The 23691-nt window shown below is 45.5% G+C and overlaps 1 protein-coding gene across 7 annotated transcripts in view; it reads right to left on the bottom strand.

Annotated features, from left to right (window-relative positions):
* Nucleotides 1-16017: 16017 nt before the first annotated feature.
* The window catches only part of C10H6orf89 (chromosome 10 C6orf89 homolog), a 29274-nt gene continuing 21600 nt past the window's right edge, over nt 16018-23691 (bottom strand). For all 7 annotated transcript variants that reach the window (XM_007197951.2, XM_007197948.3, XM_007197949.2 and 4 more), the window contains 3 exons: nt 23050-23179; nt 20053-20176; nt 16018-17171 (listed from right to left, as the gene is read on the bottom strand). In XM_007197951.2, coding sequence (XP_007198013.1) covers nt 17077-17171; nt 20053-20176; nt 23050-23179 — 349 coding nt within the window. In that variant the 3' untranslated portion in view covers nt 16018-17076. The remainder of the gene's footprint in view (nt 17172-20052; nt 20177-23049; nt 23180-23691) is intronic.

Genomic DNA, 23691 nt, shown 5'->3' with positions numbered 1-23691 from the left:
GAGACAGACTGAAGGGCACGGAGGCAGGGTGAGTGCCAGAGAAAGGGAGAGGAAAAGGGGGTCAAGAGAGTTCAGAGGTGAAAGCAGGTCAGACACATCCACACTCTAAGCATGACTGTCATACATTAGCTGGGCAAATCATTTACCCCCTCAAACCTCACTTTGTTCATATGTAAAATGGGATAATACCACCTTCCTCAGAGACTTGCGGGGATGATTCAATAAAATTAATGTCAAATACGTAGCACTTGATAAAATGGTAGCTGTTTTGAATCAGTGGAAAGAGGCAAGAGGTCCCTAGGTGCCTCAACAGGGGCAGAATGGGATCTGCTAATCAATTTCCTGGTCTAGGGTTTCTTGGCTCTGGGAATAGGGACTAGGGGCTCTGAGGAGAGGGCATCCCCACCACAGTGGGGGCCACAACAAATGGCTCCAAAGAGGAGAGCCTAGCTGACCCAGCCAGCCCTGAATCATGACCAGGTCCCGGCGCCCAGCCCACTGGGGTCGGAGTCTCCCTCTCTCCCCTGAAATACCAAGCTCAGCTAAGGCCCAAAGCCTGCATCCAGGAGACTCTTGGCCTCAGCAGGGCTGGGCGCCTGGCCCAGACCTCCCCTGGGCCACTGGCTTCCTGGTGCAAATTCCTGACAGAGCACAGCTGTCCCAGGCCTTGCTGGGACACTAATGGGACATGAATGGCCCTCTGTAGGAGTGTGGGCCAGCTTGGTTTTGGAGCTGGGGTGAAGGAGCCTGTGGTCAGAATTGTGGGGGCTAAGTCTGGGCCAGAAGGGCCACCTGGAGGTGTGTGTGTGACCAGCAGGGGGCCAGGCTCTACAGGTGTTTGTGCCTGCCCCCGTCACAGCTGTCTGGAGGCCAGGTAACCAGGGCAACGAGGACCAGAGAAGAGTGTCTATGAGGATGGAGGATGGTGATGGCAACAAGGGAGTGGTTGAATGGTACACGTGGGACGGTGTGGATACCAGGACGAGGAAGGTCAGATATCCCCGCAGGCAGCACCACCCCCTTCCTCCTACCATTTCCCAGGCAAAAAATTCAAGCCATTTTGGTCTCCTGCCTGGCCTGTACGCAGTGTCCCTTCTCTGATCCTGAATACTCGCCTTCCCAGGCATACCGCTGTCTGAATTTGTTGTTTGACATTTGCATGATCTCCATTATACTTTTACTATACATTCCTTATCCAGGCACAATATGTAATATTGTTTTGTATGTTTTAAAAGGTCAGCGCTGTCCAAAGGAACTCTCTGTGATGGTGGAAATGTTCTTTATCTGCACCATCCAGTATGGTAGCCACTAATTGCATGTGGTTATCAAGCACTTGAAATGTGGCTAGTGGGGCTAAGGAATTGCATTTTTATTTTGATTAATTTAAGCTTAAATAGCCACATGTAGCTTGTGGCTACTGCATTGGACAGCATGGGTTAGATCCTTCTAAAACTTGTTTTTCCCTTCTTTCCCTCCTCCCTCCTTCCTTCCTAAGATTTCTTGACGTCGAGGCATGTAGAGCTACCTGATCATTTTCCCTGCTGTACAGTATTCTACTGTATGAATACACAGCCATCTACCTGTTCTCCTACTGATGGACATTTGGGTTGTTTCCTTTTTGTTGTTTTGTTTTTCAATAATACAAACGATGCTGCAGCAATCCTTTTTGTACGTATCCCTGCCTGTCTTTCCCAACTTTATTTCTAGTGCCTGCTGTGGCAAACAGTCTCATGACCCTGATCTGGGTTATTCCACAGCCTCCTAGCTAACTGCCTGGCCCCGGTCTCTGCCCCCCACATTCCCATTCCTCTCCTGGCACCTGTCAGCCGCCCAGCCAGACTGATGATTCTCAAACACCACTTTCATCCTGTGTCGTTCCTTCTGAGGAACCCAATGGCTCCCACTGCATTGCCTCTGATCTCACAACCTGGCCCTACCCTAGGACTCGCTGTGTTTGCCAGCCTCCTTCTGGTCCTCTGCACACATCGTGCTCTTCCTACCTCTGTGCCTTCATTTTCCATGCAAAGCACCCATTCTGGAATATCTGTTTTCCTGCCCCTGGTCCACATACCTAAGTCCTTGAGGGTCCAGCTCAGGCCTCACGTTCTCTGGGGTAGTTTTCATCCTGCAGCATTCATTCAGGAAACGCTCGTGAAGAGCAGTGTCCAAATGGAGCTCACAGCCTGGCTTTCACCAGCGACTCCGGTCCACCCCTGACCCCCCACCCCCTGCTCCCAGCTTTCTGCACTCCCCTGGCAGCTTAGCATGGATGAAGCTTTGGAATGCAGGGAGGTGTGGGTAAGGCCAGTTATGCCAACCACCTGGGGGGCACTGTCTCCCCAGTCAGATGGGCACCACCAGCCTCTGCCTTCAAGGCTCTCCCTTTTCTGGGCTTCCACCGGTGGCCACTCCCTCCATCTTCTGATGGGCACAATCTTTACATTAATGTTTCTCTGTGTTATATCTCCATTCTGATTTCAGTCAAGTCTGGAAACCATTCCTTCAGGTGGCTTTGCATCTAATTCATCTTGTATTGATATGGTTTAATTCTCAGAGAGCATCTTACTTCCCAGTATTTAGTTCTTAAAGTGCACTTTACATTTGATCCCCATGTCTCCACAACAAGATTATTAAACCTCAAGGGGCTGGGACCATGTTCTTTTCTGTAACCCCAAGGATATCTAGACTAAAACCTAACACGTACAGCCAGCCCTTGGTGCTCTGCACAGGCTCGACTCAAGATGCCTGGAGACTGGCAGAGGACAGACCTGCCAGGCACTGCGGGTCAGGCAGGAGTTGGGGAGCCTGAGGGCCAAGAAGTATCTTCTGGGCCAAGACAGTTCTCTCCGAGGCCTCCTGAGTATGCTGTTGGCTGCACATCTGTGTAGAGCTTTGTCCTCAGCCAGGAAGGGATCTGTGTGGGTGGAAGGAGAATGTGGCTGCCTCTGTCCACGTGAACCGCCTTAGGGGACCAGAGGGCAGAGAGAAGCACGGGGCCTCTGACAGAACATTAAAGGACCCAGCCTCTGAAGGAGCTGGCGATGAATTCAGCTGAAAAGAATGAGCTTTGTCCTTGTTCCACAAAGCCGGGCCAGACAGGGTGAAGGAAAGCATTAAATGCTGGGAGCCAGCAAAGAGGATGAAGGCTGAGCTTGGTGGGAGGCTGTGACTATGCAGGGTAGCGGGGAGCAGAAAGACAGTATTTCCATCAACCTAAGAGGACTGGTGGTCGGGAGCACTGGGTGGGTTCTTCCACTCTTGATTCAGCCACCAACTACGGGCCTCAGCTTTACCTATTCATAAAAAGGGAAGGGGTGATTAGAGAACCTTTGGGGTCTGGTCTAGCTCTGCCTGTGATTTCAAGGATGGCTCTTGAGGCTGGAGGAGGACTGTCCACAGTGGAGGGCAGAAGCTAACTGTGAGAGAGGACACAGGCTGAGGATGAGAGGAAAGTGGGAGAACACACCAAGTCTCTGATCTGTGCAGGGACAGAGCTGGGCCCTTCACATACCTGGTCTCAGGTATCTTTATACTGATGCTCTGAAGACAGGATTAGCTGCATTGATTTAGGGATGAGGAAACCAAAACCAGAGAGGTCAGTGGAACTCCCCAAGGTCAGTGTCCCAGCAAGCCAGAAGTGGGATTCCTACTGAGGCCTTTGGCTCCTGAGTCCCTGGCCCTTCCACCTCAGCGGGAGGCTCCTGAGGGGCAAGGAGGCCCTGTGTGTGGGGATGTGCCTGAGTGGCTGGAAAGGAAGGGACTATTGAGTTGGCTTTTAGACTAATGCTGTAGTTTCTTACATTTACAAGGTTTTCATTAACTTAGTTTTCAGTACTTTCACTTGGTGGGGATGGAAAATAAGGATTTTTTTTTTTAAACAAGAGAAGATGGAATATGGTAGGAAGTTGAGAAAATATGAGTTCCTGATCAAGACAGAGTGAAGACAGAGAAAGTCGACTTGAGGTCAGGAAGACAGGGAGAGAGAGTCTCGGCTGTCTACCTGGTGAGGAGGATCCTCAGGTAAGAAAGTACAAAGATGGGGCTTTTGTGGCAAGTGCTAAATGGGTTGCATAAGTCAATACTTCGTTAATATGGTAAAACGTTAGCATTTGTAAAATCTTAGTGGTGGGTACAGACGCTGTTAGAATTTAGAATGTACCCAGATTATACAGAAACAAACAGAAGGTTTGGTCAGAGCTGCCATGTTAAGCATGAGACATTGAAAAGAAATGGCAGGGTGGCTACAGAAATATATGAAAGAAAGGAACATGTATGTGATCGATGAAAACCAAGTCTAGAAAAAAATGTAACCCAAGGAACAGAAAAATTTTCCTACAGCATTTTGAACTACAGAAAAATTTAACGGGACTTCCCTGGTGGTGCAGTGGTTGAGAATCCGCCTGCCAATGCAGGAGACACGGGTTCAATCCCTGGGCCGGGAAGATCCCACATGCCAAGGAGCAACTAAGCCCGTGTGCCACAACTACTGAGCCTGCACTCTAGAGCCCGCGAGCCACAACTACTGAGCCCACAAGCCACAACTACTGAAGCCCTCGCACTCTAGGGCCCACGTGTCACAACTACTTAGCCCACGTGCTGCAACTACTGAAGCCCGTGCGCCTACAGCCTGTGCTCCATAACAAGAGAAGCCACCGCAATGAGAAGCCCTCGCACCACAATGAAGAGTAGCCACTGCTCACCACAACTAGAGAAAGCCCGTGCACAGCAATGAGGACCCAACACAGTCAAAAGTAATAAAATAAAATTAAAAACAATTTAACAACAACATGAATTCAAGAAGTAAGCAAAGATGAAATGACAGAACGAGATAAAAAGGGAACAAACTGATGGCACTTTTATAAAACTAACATATCAGAAGTAACAAGAAACTGAGTAGATATGGCTGAAAAATAAACTGATATGGAGGGAAGACTTGAGATAATCATGGTAAATGAGAAAAAAGGTAAGTTTTTTTTTTATGATATTCATAATAAGACTACATTAAAGCCTTTTACTGTATTCCCTAGACCACCAGGTACAACACCCAACACATGGTATTTTAAAAATTATTGTTAAACTCTATCAATATAATTGTATATGCTAATACACAAAATGTCCAGTTCTAGATTCAGCGTAAGATAGTATACCTCCACAGAGAGGCAAAAAGCTAGATGCTATTTTTACATATTTATAAGGCCCGAACAGGTTAATGTATATTCTTGACATCACAGATTTATTTCTATGTTAATTCACTTTCAGAAAGCATGTATATCCATAATATACATGGTGAGAAAGTAATTTTATTCATATGTTTGGACATAAAAAATATCATTATGCAGTGTAATAATCCCAGTTGACAGTCAGAATCTTTTTTTTTTTTTTTAAAAACAGATATATTAAGAAAGAATTCAAGAAAAGCAACAACCAAGCCCTGATTGGGCTCCTCTGTTTTGCCGGGTGGCACTGATTTATACCAGCTGTGTACAGTCATTTGTGAGTTCATTTCATGATCAATGCCTGGCCGAGTCTGCTTTTATACATTATGAAAGGTCATCTCAACATTTGCATTTGTGCAAGCAGGCCTGCTAAAGAACTCTGCCTCTGCTTTGCAGGCAACTGAGAAAGCAGTTCATCTTTTTTTTTTTTTTCCCCTGTTTTATTTACATACTGAATATTTTTTTTACCCTGTGATGACAGCGCAGGTATTGATCTCTGGAGAGACACCGAGGTTCTACTATACACCATTTCAAAAGCTTAAATGGGGTTATTTTAGATGTCGGTGCAAATCATTCCCCAAAATAAGAAAGGACATTTTTATTCTGTTTGGGTAACTCTGAGATTTTTCTAAAGAGATTTAACCTAGAAGGCGTGAAAGTCAATCAGGGAATGCTGCTCTTCACTATCTTTGCCAAGAGTGGGGCCCCAAGGTCAGGCCAGCCTCCAGCCAGCCCACAAGCTGTGGGTAAATCGTGCGCTTCTCGGGCAGAGCTGAGCCCCTACACTTCCCACACGCCCCTACACTTCCTACACGCCCACGATGAACACAGAGAGAAAATGGCTCCATTCTTTGGAACCACAGACCATTGAGAGAACTTCGTGGGATGGCTTTTTTTCTTCCTTTTGAGAGAAAAGGTAAGTATTAAAAAAGAGAAGACACTAGTCATAAAAGATCAAGACAATGAAACAAAGGAATAAATATAGAATCTGAAACAGAGAACCTAACAAATGGAAAAGAAAAAGTAGTCATTTTAAAGAAAATACAAACCACCTCCCCCGGAATGAAGAATGGAATTGCAACTCAAAAAAGCACACCTTGGGAATTCCCTGGCGGTCCAGTGGTTAGGACTCGGCGCTTTTGCTGCAGGGGCCCGGGTTCAATCTCTGGTCGGAGAACTAAGATCCCCCAAGCCACGCGCAGTGTGGCCAAAAAAAAAAAAAAAAAAGCAGACACCTTTTTCCAGGAAAACTGATAAAGAACAAGAAAGAAAGAATTCTTCAGGCACACAGATGAAGAAGAAGAAGGAGGAAAGGAGAAGAAGGAGAGGAAGAAGAAAGGGGGGGGAGGGGAGGAAGAATAAGAAAGAAAAAAAGAAAGGCACCTTCATTTTAAAGGGGAAACTTGGGCTGGCCTGTCTTGTCCCTACCAACAGTCAATGCTGCCAAATGACAATGGAGAAATGCCTCCAAAGTTCTGAGCAAAAGGAAATGTGATGCAAGAATACTTTACTCAGCCAAGTCATATTCAAGCATAAAGACCACAGAAACATTCTCAAACACAGAAAACACAGCGTCGATGAGCCATCCTTGAAAAACTTAGTGATGCTTCAGCCAACTGAGAGTTTAAAAACAACTCAGGAATGAAGAAGTGATGGTAAAAGTACTGGTGATGAGTCACAAATCATTTTAAATATAAAATGAAGGCTAAATAACTGAGAATTATGGTTTCAGAGCAGAACGAAACGCAATAGACCCTGATAATGTCAATGTAGTTATAATTCACACAAATTGGGAAGTAGAGGAAGAGATAAGGTTGGAAAAAGAGCAGGCTATTTCCTTATCTTCAGAACCTTGAACCATGCCATCCAAAAAGGAAACCTTATTAAGAACAGCTGTAGTTTCTCAATGTTTCTCATCATCTTAACTTCACAGAGATCTTTTAGGAATTAATATTTTTTTTGTGGGAAAGAAATGTCTACTTCACTTTCTTTTTCTTCTGTTACCTTCACATAAAATTGATGTAGTGTTTTTATTCTTTAAATGGCATGACTGGGCCCATTTTAATAAAAGCATTTCTATCTAGCCTTCTAACTAGAAATACCCTCGAGATACCTAGAATTCTGTTCACCTGAAGTCAGTAGTTATCGCTGGGTGGAGGTTTTCATAAGATCACTCAAACTGTCTTCAATTCTTTATAAGATGAATCATTTTTACAGAAATAATAAAGTCATTATTATGAAAAATAAGATTGGTGAAATATCTATCTTCAACATGGTACCTAGAGGCTTGTCAGTCTGATTTATTAAGAAAGCCTAAAGTACATGTGTCATGTTGAAGGAATGTGCCCTAATACAATGGAATTCAAACTGAGCAAAAGGACATATTGGAGTGCAAAAATATTATCATGGGATAGGAATTATAACTTCTAATTTAAAACAACCTGGATGCAACTAGATCTGCAGAGTCAACGCAATCTCAATCAAAATTCCAGCAAGTTATTTTGTGAATTTTGACAAACTGATTCTGAAGTTTACGAAAGGCAAAGGACCCAGAATAGCCAACTCAATATTGGAGAAGAATAAAGTCAGACAACTGACACTACTGGACCTCAAGACTTACTATAAAGCTACAGTAATCAAAACAATGTGGTATTGGAAAAAGAAGAGACAAAGTATCAACAGAGCAGAGTAGGGAGCCCAGAAATAGATCCACATAAATATGGCAAATTGATCTTTGAGGAAGGAGCAAAGGCAATACAATGAAGCAAAGATAGTATTTTCAACAAATGGTGCTGAAACAACTGGACACCCACATGCAAAAAAATGAATCTAGACCCAGACCTTATACCCTTCATAAAAATTAACTCAAAATGGGTTATGGACCTAAATGTAAAATGCAAAACTATAAAACTCCTAGAAGATAACATAGGTGAAAACCTAGGTGACCTTGGGTATGGGGATGACTTTTTGGATACAACACTAGAGTCATGATCCATGACAGAAACAATTGATAGGCTGGACTTCATTAAAATTTTGAATTTCTGCACTATGAAAGATAATGTCAAGAGAATGAGAAAACAAGCCACCAACTGGGAGAAAATATTTACAAAACATACGTTTGATCAAGGACTATTATCCAAAATATACATAGTCTTAAAACTCAACAATAAAAAAATGAACTACCTGGTTACAAAATGGGCCAAGGTCTGAACAGACACCTCACTGAAGAAGATACACAGATGGCAAGTAAGCATATGAAAAGATGTTCAACATCATACGTTATAGGGAATTGCAAATTAAAACAATGAGGTATCACTGTACAACTATTAGACTGGCCAAAATCCAGAACGCTGACAACACCTACTGCTGGTGAGGATGAAGAGCACAGGAACTCGCATTCATTACCAGTGGAAATGCAAAATGGTACAGCCGTTTTATAAGAGCTTGGCAGTTTCTTACAAAACTAAACATTACTCTTCTCATACGACCCAGCAATTGTGCTGTTTGGGTATTTACCCAAAGGACTTGAAAACTTATGTCCCCACAAAAAGCTGCACATGGATGTTCATAGAAGCTTTACTCATAATTGCCAAAACTTAGAAGCAACCAAGGAGGTGAATGGATAAACTGTGGTACATTCAATGGAATATCATTCAGCGCTAAAAAGAAATGAGCTTTCAAGCTATGCAAAGACACGGAGAAAACTCAAATGCATATTTCTAAGTGAAAGAAGCCAATCTGAAAAGGCTACATATTGTGTGATTGATGTCAACTATATGACACTCCGGAAAAGGCAGAACTATGGAGACAGTAAAAAGATCAGTGGTGGCCAGGGGTTAACAGGGAGGGAGGGTTGAAGTGGCAGAGCACAGAGTATTTTTTAGGGCAGTGAAACTATTCTATATGATATTATATTCTGTATGATACTATAATGATGGATACATGTCAGTATACATTTGTCCAAACCCACAGAATGTAGAACACCAAGCGTGACCCCTAATGCAAATGGACTATGGATTCTGGGTGATGATGTGTCAGTGTAGGTTCACTGACTGTGACAGATGTACCACTGTGGTGCAGGAAGTCAATGGTGGGGAAGCTGTGCCTGTGTGGGACCGGGGGTGTACAGGAACTCTCTGAACTTTTTGTTCAGTTTTGCTATGAACCTAAAACTGCTCTAAACACACACACACACACACACACACACACACACACACACACAAAACACACACATAGCCTGGATGCTTCCAGGAATTATGGATGGTCCAGTAGAGGTGGGACACGGGAGATGAGGAGGGGAGGCAAAGGCAAGAAGTGGAATGAGGCTGGAGCGGCCAGCCAGCACTTCTTGTCTTGTGGGTAAGGGAGAGCCACTGAGGAGTGCTGAGCATGGAAGTGAAGTGACACGTGCTTTAGAAAGACCACTGCGGCAGCTAAGTGGACGGTGAATTGGGATGGTAGGATGTGCATGAGAAACAAATGAGGTGGGGGGTGGGGGGGTGGGAGGGAGGTACAAGAGGGAGGGGATATAGGTAGACATACAGCTGATTCACTTCATTGTACAGCAGAAACTAACACAACATGGTAAAGCAATTATACTCCAATTTAAAAAAAACTGGAAAAAAAATAGTCATGAATTCACAGCCAAAAAAAAAAAAAAAAGAGAAACATATTAGGCAATTACTGGCAAAGCCTAGGAGTGAAACAGCAAGATTCTAAACTGAGGCAGCAGCCAGGGGGTTGGACATGTGACAAGGAGGCAAACGCTCCAGAGCTTGGTCCTGACCAGAAGTAGAGGTGCTTTAGGAGACAGCTGATGGAGATGAGCTCCCGACACTTGGATTTACAGGACTAGAGCTCAGGTGAGAAGTGGGCCGGGCACGGAGGTTGCCCATGGGTGGAAGGTAAAGCACAGAGTTGAGATCTCTCCCAGGGAGAAAGAAAAGAGGAGGACCCAAGGGCAGACTGGTAGGGGAGACCAGTGTTTCAGAGACAGGCAGAAGATCCTACAGAGGAGACAAGCGGAAAGAGGAGGTTCAGGAGGGGAGTAGTGAGTTTCACAGAAGCCGAGGGAGGGAGGTGTTTTCCACAGGTCAGTGTCAAGGGCTATAGAGGGATTGAGAAAGAAGAGGACTGAAAACAGGCAACTCTGCCACCTTTTTACATGGAATCAAGCTTTACTTTTATTTATTTATTTATCTATCTATTTATGTTGAAGTGCAGTTTTCAAGCAGGTAAATGAATAGCACTGTGGAATGCGATAAGTTTTGAAGAACCTACATTAGACTTGGAGCAAACAAGAAGGAATATACATTTTGTAAAAACAAGTATTTTAAAAATTAACTCCAGACTTCTTGATTTATAATCCAGATAATCATTTAACAGGATGTGATTTACTAACAAGACAATGGTTGAATTCATACCATGGAATATTAGCCATTAAAAAGAATGGATTAGAGAGCTATGCCAGCTGACTTGAAGAGAACTCTGTGGAGTATTGAGTAAGAAAAGCAAGAAACATCAAGTGCCTGTAATATGATCCCAATATTGGCAAAGCAATGACAAAAATCTTATGATTTCTGATTGTGATTAGAGAACAAGGAAGAAAGTGTGGAAAGATACATGGCAGGGTATGGCTGTGTATATATTACATTTACCTGACCAGGGAAGGGGGAGGGATAAGGTGGAGGAGAGGGAGAAGGGTGCAGCAAGTAATAAAAGAAAATAAAACAGGACACTAAACACTATATAAGAAATGGACATATTTATGCATTTATATAAAACTGTGCATATATTAAAAAGAAATTATAAAAAAATGAACACACAAAAATGACAAATCAAATCTCGATTGAGTTGAGTGCTGAGAGTGGCCCTAATCTTGTGGCAGCGGGGGTGAGCCAGCAAGGGGGCCTGGCTGTCCTCCTGCAAGGACCAAGGACATCCACGGAGGAGGTGACACTGTGAGGGCACCTGGGCCGTGTGCAGAAGGAAAAAGGCGTTGAGGGTCTCATTTGAATTTTGGGCAAAGTGCAAGAACAGGGGAGAGTATTAACAGGAGGACTCAGATTTGAGAACTCATGGGAACAGGAGATCAGAGGTCATTGTGAGCAAAGGGTTAGAACAGGGATAACAGAAGAATCTGTGAATGCAAGCAAGTACAAAGCCAGGCGTAGGTGTTAGAAGGACCAAGGCCCATGTGGACAGGTAACCCGGAGGCCCACAGAAGAACCTCGAGGCCTGCCTCATGAGTAGGATGTGGCTACAAGTCTCCGAGTTAGTTACGGGCGAGAAGAAAACTGGAAACAAAGAATGACATCAAGTACAGGAAAGTTCTTATCAACCAACATACACACTTTTAATTGCAAAAAGTAAAAATTTTTGTTACATAAAACTTTAATTTACATACATTCTTTACAAGTTTGCAGTACATTAAGTTACGGTCAACATTCCACACTGAACACAGAGTTAAGAGCTTAGACCATTTGGAGCACTCGTGGCGGGACATGTGTCCCCCTTCCTTTGCTCACTGGGACCACCCAGGCCCACCACCCTGGTTCCCTGAAGACGAGCTGCAGCCGTCCTGGCTCCGGTCCCTGATGGCGGCGGGGAAGAGGCTGAGCACAGTTCCTGCTTCCCTTTGCCTCTCCAGTGTTCTCCCCCAGCTTAGGCGTCTGTTACTGACCTTTCCCCAGGAGGGAGGGGGAGGAAGAGACCACAGCCAGCACTTTTCTGAGGGTGAAACTATGGAGAGAAGTTTGGAGGGAAAGTCACCTATGATGAGGCTGGGGCTTCTCTGGGAATGCCACAGGTCTGTCAGTTTCCATCACCAATTCTCATAGGTTAAGTGAGAGTTTGTTCCTTGTAAGGTTGGAAGTGCTCTGAGGGGCTGAAGTTTGAAGGGTGGGACACTGCTGACCTCACCTACCCCACAGAGCTGTTGTTAGGAATAATGAGGACAATTATGCCTGGCACAAAGCAGGTGTCCCGACACTCCAATTTCTGTCTGAAACTCTAAATTGGTTTCCCTCCTCAGCACGGGTGCTTGCAGCTGTGGCTCACTCTTGGATTGATGCGGGCTGACGGGCAGACTTCAGCTGCATCAAGACAGGAGGAATGGCCTGTGGGCAGCCCCACCACGTCTGGACAGTTCCAGGCCTCCGCTTGCAGTTACGTTAACATTTCTTCTCTCTACTATTCTGAAGAGGGCTGGACATTTCACAGTCTCGAGAGAGGGAGAAATGACTGATTTAGCTCTAATGCTTAAATTATGCAGGGCAGGGAAACCAGACACTAAGGGACCTGGACCATAGACGAGCTGGCTGGAGGGTTTCTCACCAAGGCCAGCACTTAAAGCCACGTCGCGCCCTGTGGGTGGACTCGGATGTGGTGCACAAGGGAGACTGCCCGTCCATCTTCTCTGAGATGCTTTTGCAGAAGAAGCTGCTGGAGATATGGGGAGGCTGATGGCGACACAGCATGTTCCCAGAGCCTCCCATTTTTCATTTGTGACAGGGCTCTCTCCATAAGCGCCTGACCTTCATAGCCTCCTGGCTCAGACATGTGTCTGCCCTGGACCCAATATCCGCAGGTCCAGACGTGGAGAGACTCTCAAACCAAAATGCTATTTTAGAGCACATCTCTGTCACTCCCGTCCTTCAACCAATTTTAGTGGGTGAAAAAGTTTAAAAATGAAAGTTAATGAGTGTGGAACTTGTAACTCAGGAGAGTTTTTCTTCCATTGATAGGAGAACTCAAAAGCCTAAGAGAGTCCTGTTTAATAATTGATTCTCAAAAGGTAGACAAGAGCGTCTTTCTCCTTGCAACCAGACTTCACTTTCCCCTACGACCTGGCCTTCTGCTGGACAAGGATTACATGAGAAGCAAACACCTGCTTTGAGGTTTTGAATTTTCACTATGGAAGGCACTGGTTAATGAGCAAAATATCACTAGACTGTATTAAAATGTTTGAAGCCATCACCTGCAGCTGAGGAACTATTTTGTTTTAAAATAATTGTTCCTACGCTGAGGTCTATGCTGGGTTTTGGAAAAAGGGAATAGAAAACCGAGAAATCAAAAACAAGTGATGTAAACTCCAAGGGGACCCAAAACCGGAATTGGGCAGAGTCCTTCTTCTGGTCACACATCTGGAACTTGTGGTGATGGGAAGATGGCTGGACATTGTTGTGTTCCAGCCACATTCACTCTTAGAGAGTTTTCAGATGGGGAGGGAAAAAGTGAAAGGCTTTTTATAAAAGTCATCTGTTAGATTCTCCCCATTTCTGGCCAAAACAGTTTTGAAAACAAACCCTGAAGAGTTCCCGGCTTGCTGACCCTGCCCCTAGGTTCTCCTACCTGGCTGGGCACACTTGAGTCAATTAAACCCACAGCTTAATTCCTGGGCACCATACTTGCTGTAGCAGGAAAATAATGCGGAACCATTATTGGTGGAACCAGCCATCCACCGGACAGTAATGAACTGTCCTCAGCCCCAGTTTCTTTACTTGTAAAATGAGGATCTAATACCTGCTTTACAGGACTGACAAAAGATCAGAGATCATGTATATCGAGACACTTTTTTTTTTTAATTAATTATTATTATTTTTTTTTGGCTGTGTTGGGTCTTCGTTGCTGCGCACGGGCTGTCTCTAGTTGTAGCGAGCAGAGGCTACTCTTCTTTGTGGTGCGCGGGCTTCTCATTGCGGTGGCTTCTCCTTGTTGCGGAGCACGGGCTCTAGGCGCGTGGGCTCAGTAGTTGTGGCGCACGGGCTCAGTAGTTGTGGCACACGGGCTCAGTAGTTGTGGTGCACGGGCTTAGTTGCTCTGCGGCATGTGGGATCTTCCTGGACCAGGGCTCAAACCCATGTCCCCTGCACTGGCAGGCGGATTCTTAACCACTGCGCCACCAGGGAACCCCTCGAGACACTCAAGCTGGAATGGACTGGACAAATGTTACTATTTCTTTCTCTCAGAAAATGACCCCAAATTTGTCCACTTCATAGCCGTTTTGTATTTTGCCAAAGAGGCAGATTCTGTTTTCATAAACCAGTTATTTCACTCTCTCCCTTCCTCAAAGAAATTGAGAGTGGGGAGAGGATAAGTTCTACCTCTCTTCATAAGCCAGGACAGGTGTAGTGTCTGTTCAACACCTGACTTCTGGGGACCTCAGGACACCTCGATATAATACTTCAAACTGGTGCCAAAGCAGCCTTTCTCCCCTGAGAGCTGAATTCTGGGGACACGAGCCTCTGCTCTGGGAAGGGACAAGAAAGGGAACCAACAAGAAAGAGAACCTAACCCATGTGCGGAGGTCACCGCCATGTGACCTCTTAGTAAACAACTCAAATTCACGAGAGCAAGTCCCTCCGTTTATAGCAAGCTCTGTGATTTTGCTCTTACTGTGGTGGTAGAGATGGGGAGTTATGTGGTCCCACCAGCCCCCCGACCCTGTTTCCTCATCTTTATGACCCTTTTCCCACACCGGGAAATGTGGAGGGACTTTTGCTGCTTCAATGGAGGAGCTGAGAGCTAGGTGAGCAGGGGAGATCCTGCGGCACCCTCACACAAAGACTTGGATAACTAGAAAGGAATTGGCCGGCAACCCATTGATCACTGACTGGTCAGTGGTAGATTCTGCTTTTCAGAATTACCTTGAGAAGAAGGTGAATTACTTCTCAGTATCCAGTAATTAAAAGCGGAAAACCTCTTTGGAGAACTTCTCCCCTAACATAAATCTATATTCAATTCTGAACTGGACAGATTTTTAAATGATTTTTAAAAGTCTCTACTTATCTGCTGCCATACCATTCTTTGTTGAACTGTAGACAGCTCAGGGAACCTCCCAGAGGATGCCTCAGAACACCAACACATACAAGCGTTTTTCAGTTTTGAGCTGAAGAGGGTATTTTATGAACATTTAAGGTATAAAGGGCTGGAGTAAAATGGAAAGGGCTGGAGTAAAATGGGAAAGGAACACAGGGTAATTCATAAAAACAGAAATTTCCATCAACAGAACAGCTGCTTTGCTCCTAAGGAACCCTCTCTTCTGTTAACCCAGAGGACCTAAGTTAAGAAAAACGCTGAGAGGCCTCTAAAGAACTTGTTTACGTATAAACCTTCCCCATATGCAGCCGGGGTGAGGACACTGAAACGGCTCGAAAAGCTTGCACAAAGCTGGCCTCCAAATGATCTCTCTGATCTAAAACCTCTTATACTGTAACTGCTTAGCAGCATGACTTTCATATGGACACAAAGTTTTGTTTTTCCTGTATCAATTCACACAAGGCCTGATTCTTTTAAGGAAAAATTCCCTCAGGTACAATTCATCCTAGTTTCACTCAAGCCCGTGGAGGAGGCTCTGAGCTTTTCCACTCTGAACTCTGTGAACCCTCCTTGTCCTTTACAAGCCCACACACAGGCCACTCAAGCACCTGATGACCCTCACTGCTGCTCGTGAGATGTGTAGAGAAAAAGGGCCTGGGGACAAGGTGCAGGGGTGCCTCCAAGGATGAAGAAGACCCCATAAGGAGTCACACCCACCCTCTTCCCTCACCACTGTCTGCCTCTGGTCTGTAACTCGACACAGACACCTCCAGTATCTGTTTGATTTCTGCAGTTCAGAACCAGGGCTGCAGTGTGGTTTGCTTTTTCTTCAACTCGGCAATGGCACGATCAGAAGCCAGATTTTTAACAGAGTCGATAAAGGAATAATAATGGGAAAAAGGAAACAAGAAAAGAGTGTCCTTATTTACACACTTAAGACACACTAAAAGCACTTGGGGAAAACAATGAGCATAGTGAATCATCCAATCAAAAGAACATAATTTTATATTTTCACAAAAAATAAAAACACCTCACCTTGGCTCCCAGTACAGAGAGAAATCATTTCAAGACAGAGGGTCACACAGTCGTACGCCCAGCTGGCCAACACTTTGGGTCTGGAGTTCCTTCCCCAACCACATTACAACATCAGCTTGACACGTCTGTAAAACATCTTTCCTGCAGAATGCTGGACACTAAAGATCAAACCCGGGGAGGCACCGTCTTCCCCTCCGAAGACATTTGATAAAAGCAACATAGTTGACAAGAGCAGTGCTGCCTCAGCAGTAAAGGGCGCTGGCCCATCCAAGGGAGGGGGACCAGGAGCCCAACTTCTGAGAAGCCATCCAGATAGGCAAGGGAGAAGGGGAGGGAGGGGAGAGGCATAAGAACTGATAGACTGGAGACAAGTATTACCTTAGGAATTACCATTTCAATTACAATCAGACTCCGACCTGGCATCGCTGATACTCCAAGAGCCATGGACACTGGGAAAGAAGTGCACTTCTTGAGTGCAGTTTGAGTGAACCTTTTTCACTGGTTCTAGATTCCACTCTGCTTGGGAAACTGCAATGACTTCTTTAATCATCCATGGCTTTCCAAAAAAAGTACAGGGTGGTGTGACCAGGAAGAGAGGACAGGCAGGCCCACCTGGTAGAGGATGGCTCTAAAGTCAGGACCTGGTGACTGCCCTCTCGTGGCCAGGGAGCCAGCAGAGGGGATCATGTCATGCCAGTGAGGGAAGGTATCAACCGTGCCCCCTGCCTGAAGGGCAGCCTCAAGGTTTCGGTGCCAAAAGGCCTGGAAGAGGCCAGTCTCTCACAGATGGGTATGGGCAAAGTCCTGGCCAAGCAGCTGGGCTGGAAGAGTTGGGAGGGCTGGGCTCTGGCCTTTGCCTCCAGCACACAACTGGCTCACACACGCATGCACAGGGCAGGTAACTAAGCAACCAACCCCTGGAAAGTGGTTTCATCGTTTTTTGTTTTTATTTTCCCCCTTTCGATCCGGTCTTCAGCTCTCAAACCTGTTCCTTTAGTTCTGCTTCCTACAGTTCTGAGAGGGTGGTTCCATCACAAATGACCAAAGGCTGGACCCCTCTGGCTATAACGTAGACCTTCCAGTGGGTGGCGCCAGCACAGCCTTGAAGGGAGACACGAACAAGGAAAGCAGGTGAATGTCAGGCCTACCCGTGGGCACGAGCAAGGCAGGTCTGCCAGAGCTGCCCTCAGATTCACCTACAGACTCAGAGGCGATGCTTGCTCTGGAGGTCTTTTAGCTCTTCCTGGCATAAGTATCCCCAGTTATTATCAGTCCTCTCTGTAACCTGACATCCAATGGGAGCCACTATGAACCAAAGTGCTTCATCACCAGCCCTCACCTGGGTAATTGTGAATCACCATTCAGCAGGTTTACAAAAGCAGGATGCTCTAGATAAGGCTGATATGGGACATCAATTCTCAGGTCTCATTTTTTTCAGCAAGAAGACAGGACGGGTTCTGAGGGGCACCAGGACCCCCTATCCAATTCTCCTGAGGTTATACATAATATGGTCTCATTACAGAACATCCAGATTAACCCAAACCAGTATTTCCTAAATTGTATTCTGCAGACAGTAGCATCCCATAAAACAGTCCAAGGAAAAAGGGTTCCCTGGTCAAGTAAGTTTGAAAAACACTGGATTTCTCCAAGGCTTTTCAGAGCCTTTTGTACACTAATGTATACTATGTTTCGACAAGACAGGCATTTCCCAAAGTCAATGACTCAAAAGCCCTATTTGCCAAGGGTCTTTCCAAGGGGCTCCTGTTAGCCCCCTAGGGTCATGAGTGATCTGAAGAATCGATTAGGAAACACTGACCTATATCATCTGAGCGATAGGAATAGGCTAGGAAGGTAAAGTTAAACAATTTTAACACTTCAATAACTTCCTGATGGAAAAATTTCTAGAGAATGATATATACTACCCACCTTTAAACTGGGAGCGCTGAACGGATGTGCCCTCTACTTGGTGACTCCAGAAGGGTTACTACCAGCCGTGACTGTACCATCATGGCAGGTGTGTGGGCTCACCAGCATCAGCCTCTGATGCCTGACACCCACGTCATTCTTGAAAACTCCGCCCGTCACAGGTTTTCTGGTGATCCCCTTCCCCTCAGCTTTCACAGGATAATGCTTATTTTGTCAAAAAACACAGAACCTGCTTGTCACAGTGCTATTCTTAAGGGTCTCTTAGGTTCAGGAGCTGCCACCTGTCCTACAGCCACTAAATTAGTCTCCTCCACTGTCAGGGTCTGCTTTCCTGCCCTCATTTTTCACTGTGGCAGCTGCGGCCACTGCTTCTATTTCTGCCGCTGCTTCAAGTGCCCACCGTCCTCCTCCGCCCTCTCCACCTCCACTCTTCTCCTGACTTGCCCGCTTCCCCTTGCTCTGGTTGGTCTCCATCAGTTCTCGACGTTCCTGTCATGTGCTGGCCTTCATGGACACTGCCGACCACACGGCTCCTTTCCCTCTGGTCAGCAATCTGCCGGTCACAGCACGACAAGCATCAGGCTCTGGATTTTAAGCTGTTCTGGACTAGCCGCAGCAGCCTTTGAGGCGTAAAGCTTCTTTGATCACTGCCACTCACCCATCTTTTTTTCTTTTTCCCTAATTATATAATTGGCATTCTGGATGCTTCTGGGAGCCAAAAACATGGGATTTGGATAACTAAAGTGTCTCTGTAGTTGTCTGAACTGTCAGGCATTTGTAGAACGTAAGACAGAAACTTTTTCAAGCACAACTACACACTCCAAACCCAGAATGCCATACGGACTTGTGCGGCGTCACTCCACTAAAGGAAGACGGTTTTGGAATAATTTCCACATAAGAATCCTCTTTTCTGCAGTAATTCTCAAGGGCCAGGGCAGCTGTGCTCCATTATCGGTTAATGCTTAATTTGTGCATTATTTTTATTTTTTCATTTTTAAATTGAAATAAAAGTTATGTAACTTGGTTGGGTTAAAGTTTGGCAGTTTGCAGTCTGCATCCGACCTCCAAATGAGGTGAGAGGTTTCTAGGGATTGGGATCTTCCAAATAGATAAAATTAAAAGAAATCAACTGGAAAACCAGTCTGGGCTCTGCCAGGAACTCCAGGGCTCCTCTAGGTTTTGTGAGGCAAGAAAAACAAGGAGGGCGATGGTGATGCTTGCTGATTTATGTGCTTCTGCCAAGAAAATTCCACTGTCAAACTGACGGCTACTGACAGCAGTTGATTCAAGGCTGTTTCTTTGGAACGGAGTTTTAGAATATCAGGTACAGAACAAGTCACAGTGGGAAACCATGGAGCCAAGGGTGAGTGACGACTGTGAGGCTGTGACCTGGCTGTGGGACCCACACGGAAGGTAGTATTTCCTCGGGTGGCTGCTGCCCTTACATACTGCCTGCACTGTTTTATTAGCAAAACGGGCACAGAAAGGGTTTCCTCAAATCTGAACTGTACCGCCTCTGGCCTGACTCAGTGAAAGGAGTCACTTAACACTGATGCTTTGCCTAACTGATGGTGGGGCCTTGAGGGGGTCACCTCTCCTCTCTGGATCTCAATCTCCTTATCCGTAAAATAAAGGATCACTATAAATACTCCCCATAATAATTCTTTCTAAACTGAAATCTCTAAAGCCAATGGAGGGAATTCCCTGGCAGTCCAGTGGTTAGGACTCCATGCTCTCACTGCTGAGGAACTGGGTTCGATCCCTGGTCGGGGAACTAAAATCCCACAAGCCACGTGGTGTGGCCAAACTAAAAAATAAATAAAGCCAATGGACACATACATTCTAAATGTGCATATAAGACATTTCTCTCTGCTACATTTTCTCATTACTTCTCATTACATCTAAGCATAAATATTGACCTTTTTAATAAAAGAATGCTATTTTTGACTCTACTTAATGAATCTTTGTGAAGGCAATATTTAATTTTTAGAATGTTTTTTGAGTTAAAAAGTAAAAAGACCCTCCAGTGACCTTGCCTGCCGGGGGCTCCACCTACCAATATCCCCTGGCTCTAGTGGCATCGCCATGGACTGGCAATGTCTTCGGCACTGGAAGGGAGGGATAAGTTGCAACATGGCCTCGCCGCTGCCAATGGTAAACAGGTCATGCATCCTATGCATCTGGAGGAAAAGACATGGGGGAAGAAAAGGAAGGAAAGGAAAACAAAATAAAACCCCGGAGCATGGGACAGTAATACATAAAAACTCTTACACATATGGCTCTGAGCTTCCTCTCAGCCTAAGCAAAGAGGAAAACAGTACCAAGAACACAATTCACAGTTACGTCCAAAAGACAAAAACAAACTAGTTTCTCCTAAGTATGGCATCTCCTGGTACTGAGACCAGGGTAAGATTTCTTCTGTGGTTTTTCCTAAAGAGACATCGTGTAGTTTTGTGGGCAGCATCCTCAATGACAGCCCTGTAGCAGAAACGGCACGAGCTTCATAATTCACAACTATTTCTAGCCACAGTTTCAAAGTAGGTCAAAGGCAAAATATCTAATTGTATTTTAACAAAAGTCTAGCAGAGGCCAACACGTGGTGATCTAAATGGGCAATCTTCTGAGGGTCTGGTTTGACCCAGATAGATAGTTTGCATATCCTTTGGACAACGGTCCATGGAACATTATCACTTACTGTTAGGCTTCTGACAGCAGCAAGTTCAAGTTTATACTTTTTGGCAAGACTCAAGTGAGCAGATATATGATGCTACTGATTAAAAACTATTGACAGTAAGATCAGCCTCTGATTTTGAAAGCTAAGGAGATAACCAGGATATACAGCTACACAGGTAACTACTGCACTGCTGAGGGCATAATACTGCTACCAACAGGCATTAAGTGCAACCTGCTGTATACCAGGTAGAGCTGTGAACCCTGGGGTTGGGGAGGGGCAGGGAGTAGAGATAAAGGGAGAGGTTGGTCTTGCTCAGGCTTCTCTTCCTGTCTAGATGGTGAGAGAAAACCCCTAGGGTCTCCCCTTCCCTCCCCTCTTCCCCTTCCTCCCAGCCCCTGCCCTCTAGGGAAACTCTTTATATGCCCTTATAAAGCAGGGGTAAGAAGTCTGACTCCCTGGGCCACGTCCTGGTTTTTCCTTCACCGCTTGGGTCCTCTAGAGCCTTGGGATGTGGCCCTATCTTCTCCTGCTCCCCAACCCTGGTCTCTCGGTTGCTCCCACAGGCCCTGGCCATGACTCTGTGTCCGTGGAAATGCTAGAGCCATTTCAACTGCTGCTATAGTGACAGAAGGAGGACTAGTGTCTTGCGCTGGCCTGTGACTGACTGGTAGTAACACTGGCAGAAGCCCTGACATATGCAGTCTTGAAAAAATCCCAGAAGACAAAAATAAGCAGATGTATCTCTGTTTCATATAGGCCTGAGAGGGGGTGGAACCATGTTCCTCCACATTCAGGATGAGGAGAAACTGACAACAGGATGGAGTGGGCCAGCCCTAGGCAACAGCGTGGGGTGGGTAAAGTGCGCCTTGGAGCCCCTCACCTCTTCCCCCAGGGCCTCTCAACAATCAGCCCCCACTGCTTATCTTCTATCCCAAGGCTGCCTCTTGGATTCTGGGCCCACAGACATGTGACTTTACCGGGTCCAGGGCACAGGGATGTGGACCAAGGGCGGAGTAACAAGGCTGTGGAGGAAGGACAGCCTGGGCCAGGGTGGGGAACAGATGCTCTAAGAAATCAGACTCTCAGGATTTTTGCCTATTTGGGCCACTCCCCTTCCCAAAACATCCTTGAGAACTGCAACAAGATGACTCTGACAGGCGTCTGTGTAACTGTGTATTTACCCCTTTGGCTGGGCTCCTTGGTGTCCCTGTTAAGCAGACTGGTGAAATTAACTTAAGATTCAAGTGGGAAAACCCAAGATAAAGATCAAGGCCCTCACCCAGAATTACATCGTAATTATGAAGATGAAATCATACTAGGGCCCCGAGTTCTAGCCGAAGACAGCAGGATAAGCTTCTTTAAAATCTGAGGCAACAGCCCAGCTCCTCCACCCTACAGCTGGCAGACAGAAGTTCTTACTTCTAGATGAAATGATTGTTTTTAAAGGCTTTGAAATTCCTTTAACACGATTCAGCAAACTGGAGCCAAACAATAGTGTCAGGAGGTGAAAGACACAACCCAGAGTTGGTAGGGGTCACAGCTCAGCAAATTTAATTTTTTAATAAAGGAAAATTCATCCTTTTAATTATTCCAAACCAATCCAGGCTCAAAAACCTTCTTCAGGAATGAGACTCAAAAAAAGAGCAATTCAGAGAAAAGTAAACAGACACAAACACTGAACAGCTCTGCCCAGTCCGCTGGCCCCAGAGACGATAAATGTGGGCTCTGGGTACTTGGCCACAGACTGAGGTGAGAACCACTGCCACACACGCTGGGCTGCCTGTCTCAGGCACAGGCTTGTCAACCCTTTTGTTCCCAAACCTCTCCATGCTCCCAATCTTTTTGCTTTCCCGGTTCTCTATCTGAAGTTTCTCATTTGTTTTTTTCTGGGGAAAGCCAACCTGGGAGTGGAGGGTGAGGAGAGACCTCTTATTAACTTGCTGTGTCCTTGGGCAAATGATTTAATCTCTCTGGGGCTCAGTTTCCTTCTCTATAAAATGAGTAAGCTGGACTATTCATTTACATACTATTCATTCATAGTCTGCCTGCTTTCTACTTGGAGGTAGGGAAGTCAGACAAACGGGATGCTCAGGACCCTTCAAATTTTAGGATTTTACTTCCTTTAATATAGAAAAGTAACTTGCCCCCAGGTGTTAAGGGCAGGAAATACATCTGCAAGGTCACCAGACTTTCTGTAAGCATGTCTTCAGTAAAAAGTCAGGTCTGTTGGCAAGCAGCAGGAGGAGAGAACTTTAGATTATGTGGGTGACCCCTCAATTCACCCCCTAAGTTGACATGCAGGGAAGGCTTTGATTATGACATCAGCCCAGGTACCAAATGAGAAAAATTCTAAAGCCAAGTCCTCTCAAAATTTCCTACCTTACTCCCCACAATAGGTTCTGGTTGAAGAAGGAAGCACTTTTTCAAGGAGGCTTCTTTTGGAAACGGCAGGTAGGTGAACACAGGAAAAAGCTCATGTAAAAGGTGTGATCTGTTCAGAGGTCTTCTCCTGTAAAATGTGTAAAAGAGAAAAATGTAGTTAAACTGGGCAAGCCAGCCTAACTCTGTGACTAACAGAGAGCTCGGCAAGGGTGGGAAAACTGTGGGCGGTGGGTGAAGAGGGAAAAATGTCAGGACGATATCTGAAGTATTAGGTCCATGAAGAACAGTCATGCCAAATCAATAAATAGTAAAACGTACACACACACACAAACTCTACTGCCATGATCTGTCTGTGTGGGTGGGGTGTTTATAAAATCCAGCTAAAACAACATATAGAGGGAGAAGAGAAACACTCCATTCATTCTCTCTTGGCAAAGAGACTGAAGTAACAGCAGACAGGGCAAGAGAGAAGAAGGGAGGAGGAGGAGGAGGCAAAAATCGAGAACATTCTGAGGTGGAGCAGCATGAAGTAGGAAGCCTGTATCAGCTTGTTACACCGAGTATTTGATCATGTAAATAAACGACAAATTTAAAGAAAGGCAGAAGCACAGAAATCATCCGACAAAAGGCCTGAAAAAG

This window comes from Balaenoptera acutorostrata, chromosome 10 (assembly GCF_949987535.1).
Source record: "Balaenoptera acutorostrata chromosome 10, mBalAcu1.1, whole genome shotgun sequence".
NCBI lineage: Eukaryota > Metazoa > Chordata > Mammalia > Artiodactyla > Balaenopteridae > Balaenoptera > Balaenoptera acutorostrata.
Note: the sequence above shows the minus strand (reverse complement) of the source record. Positions and strands in the feature narration are given on the sequence as shown.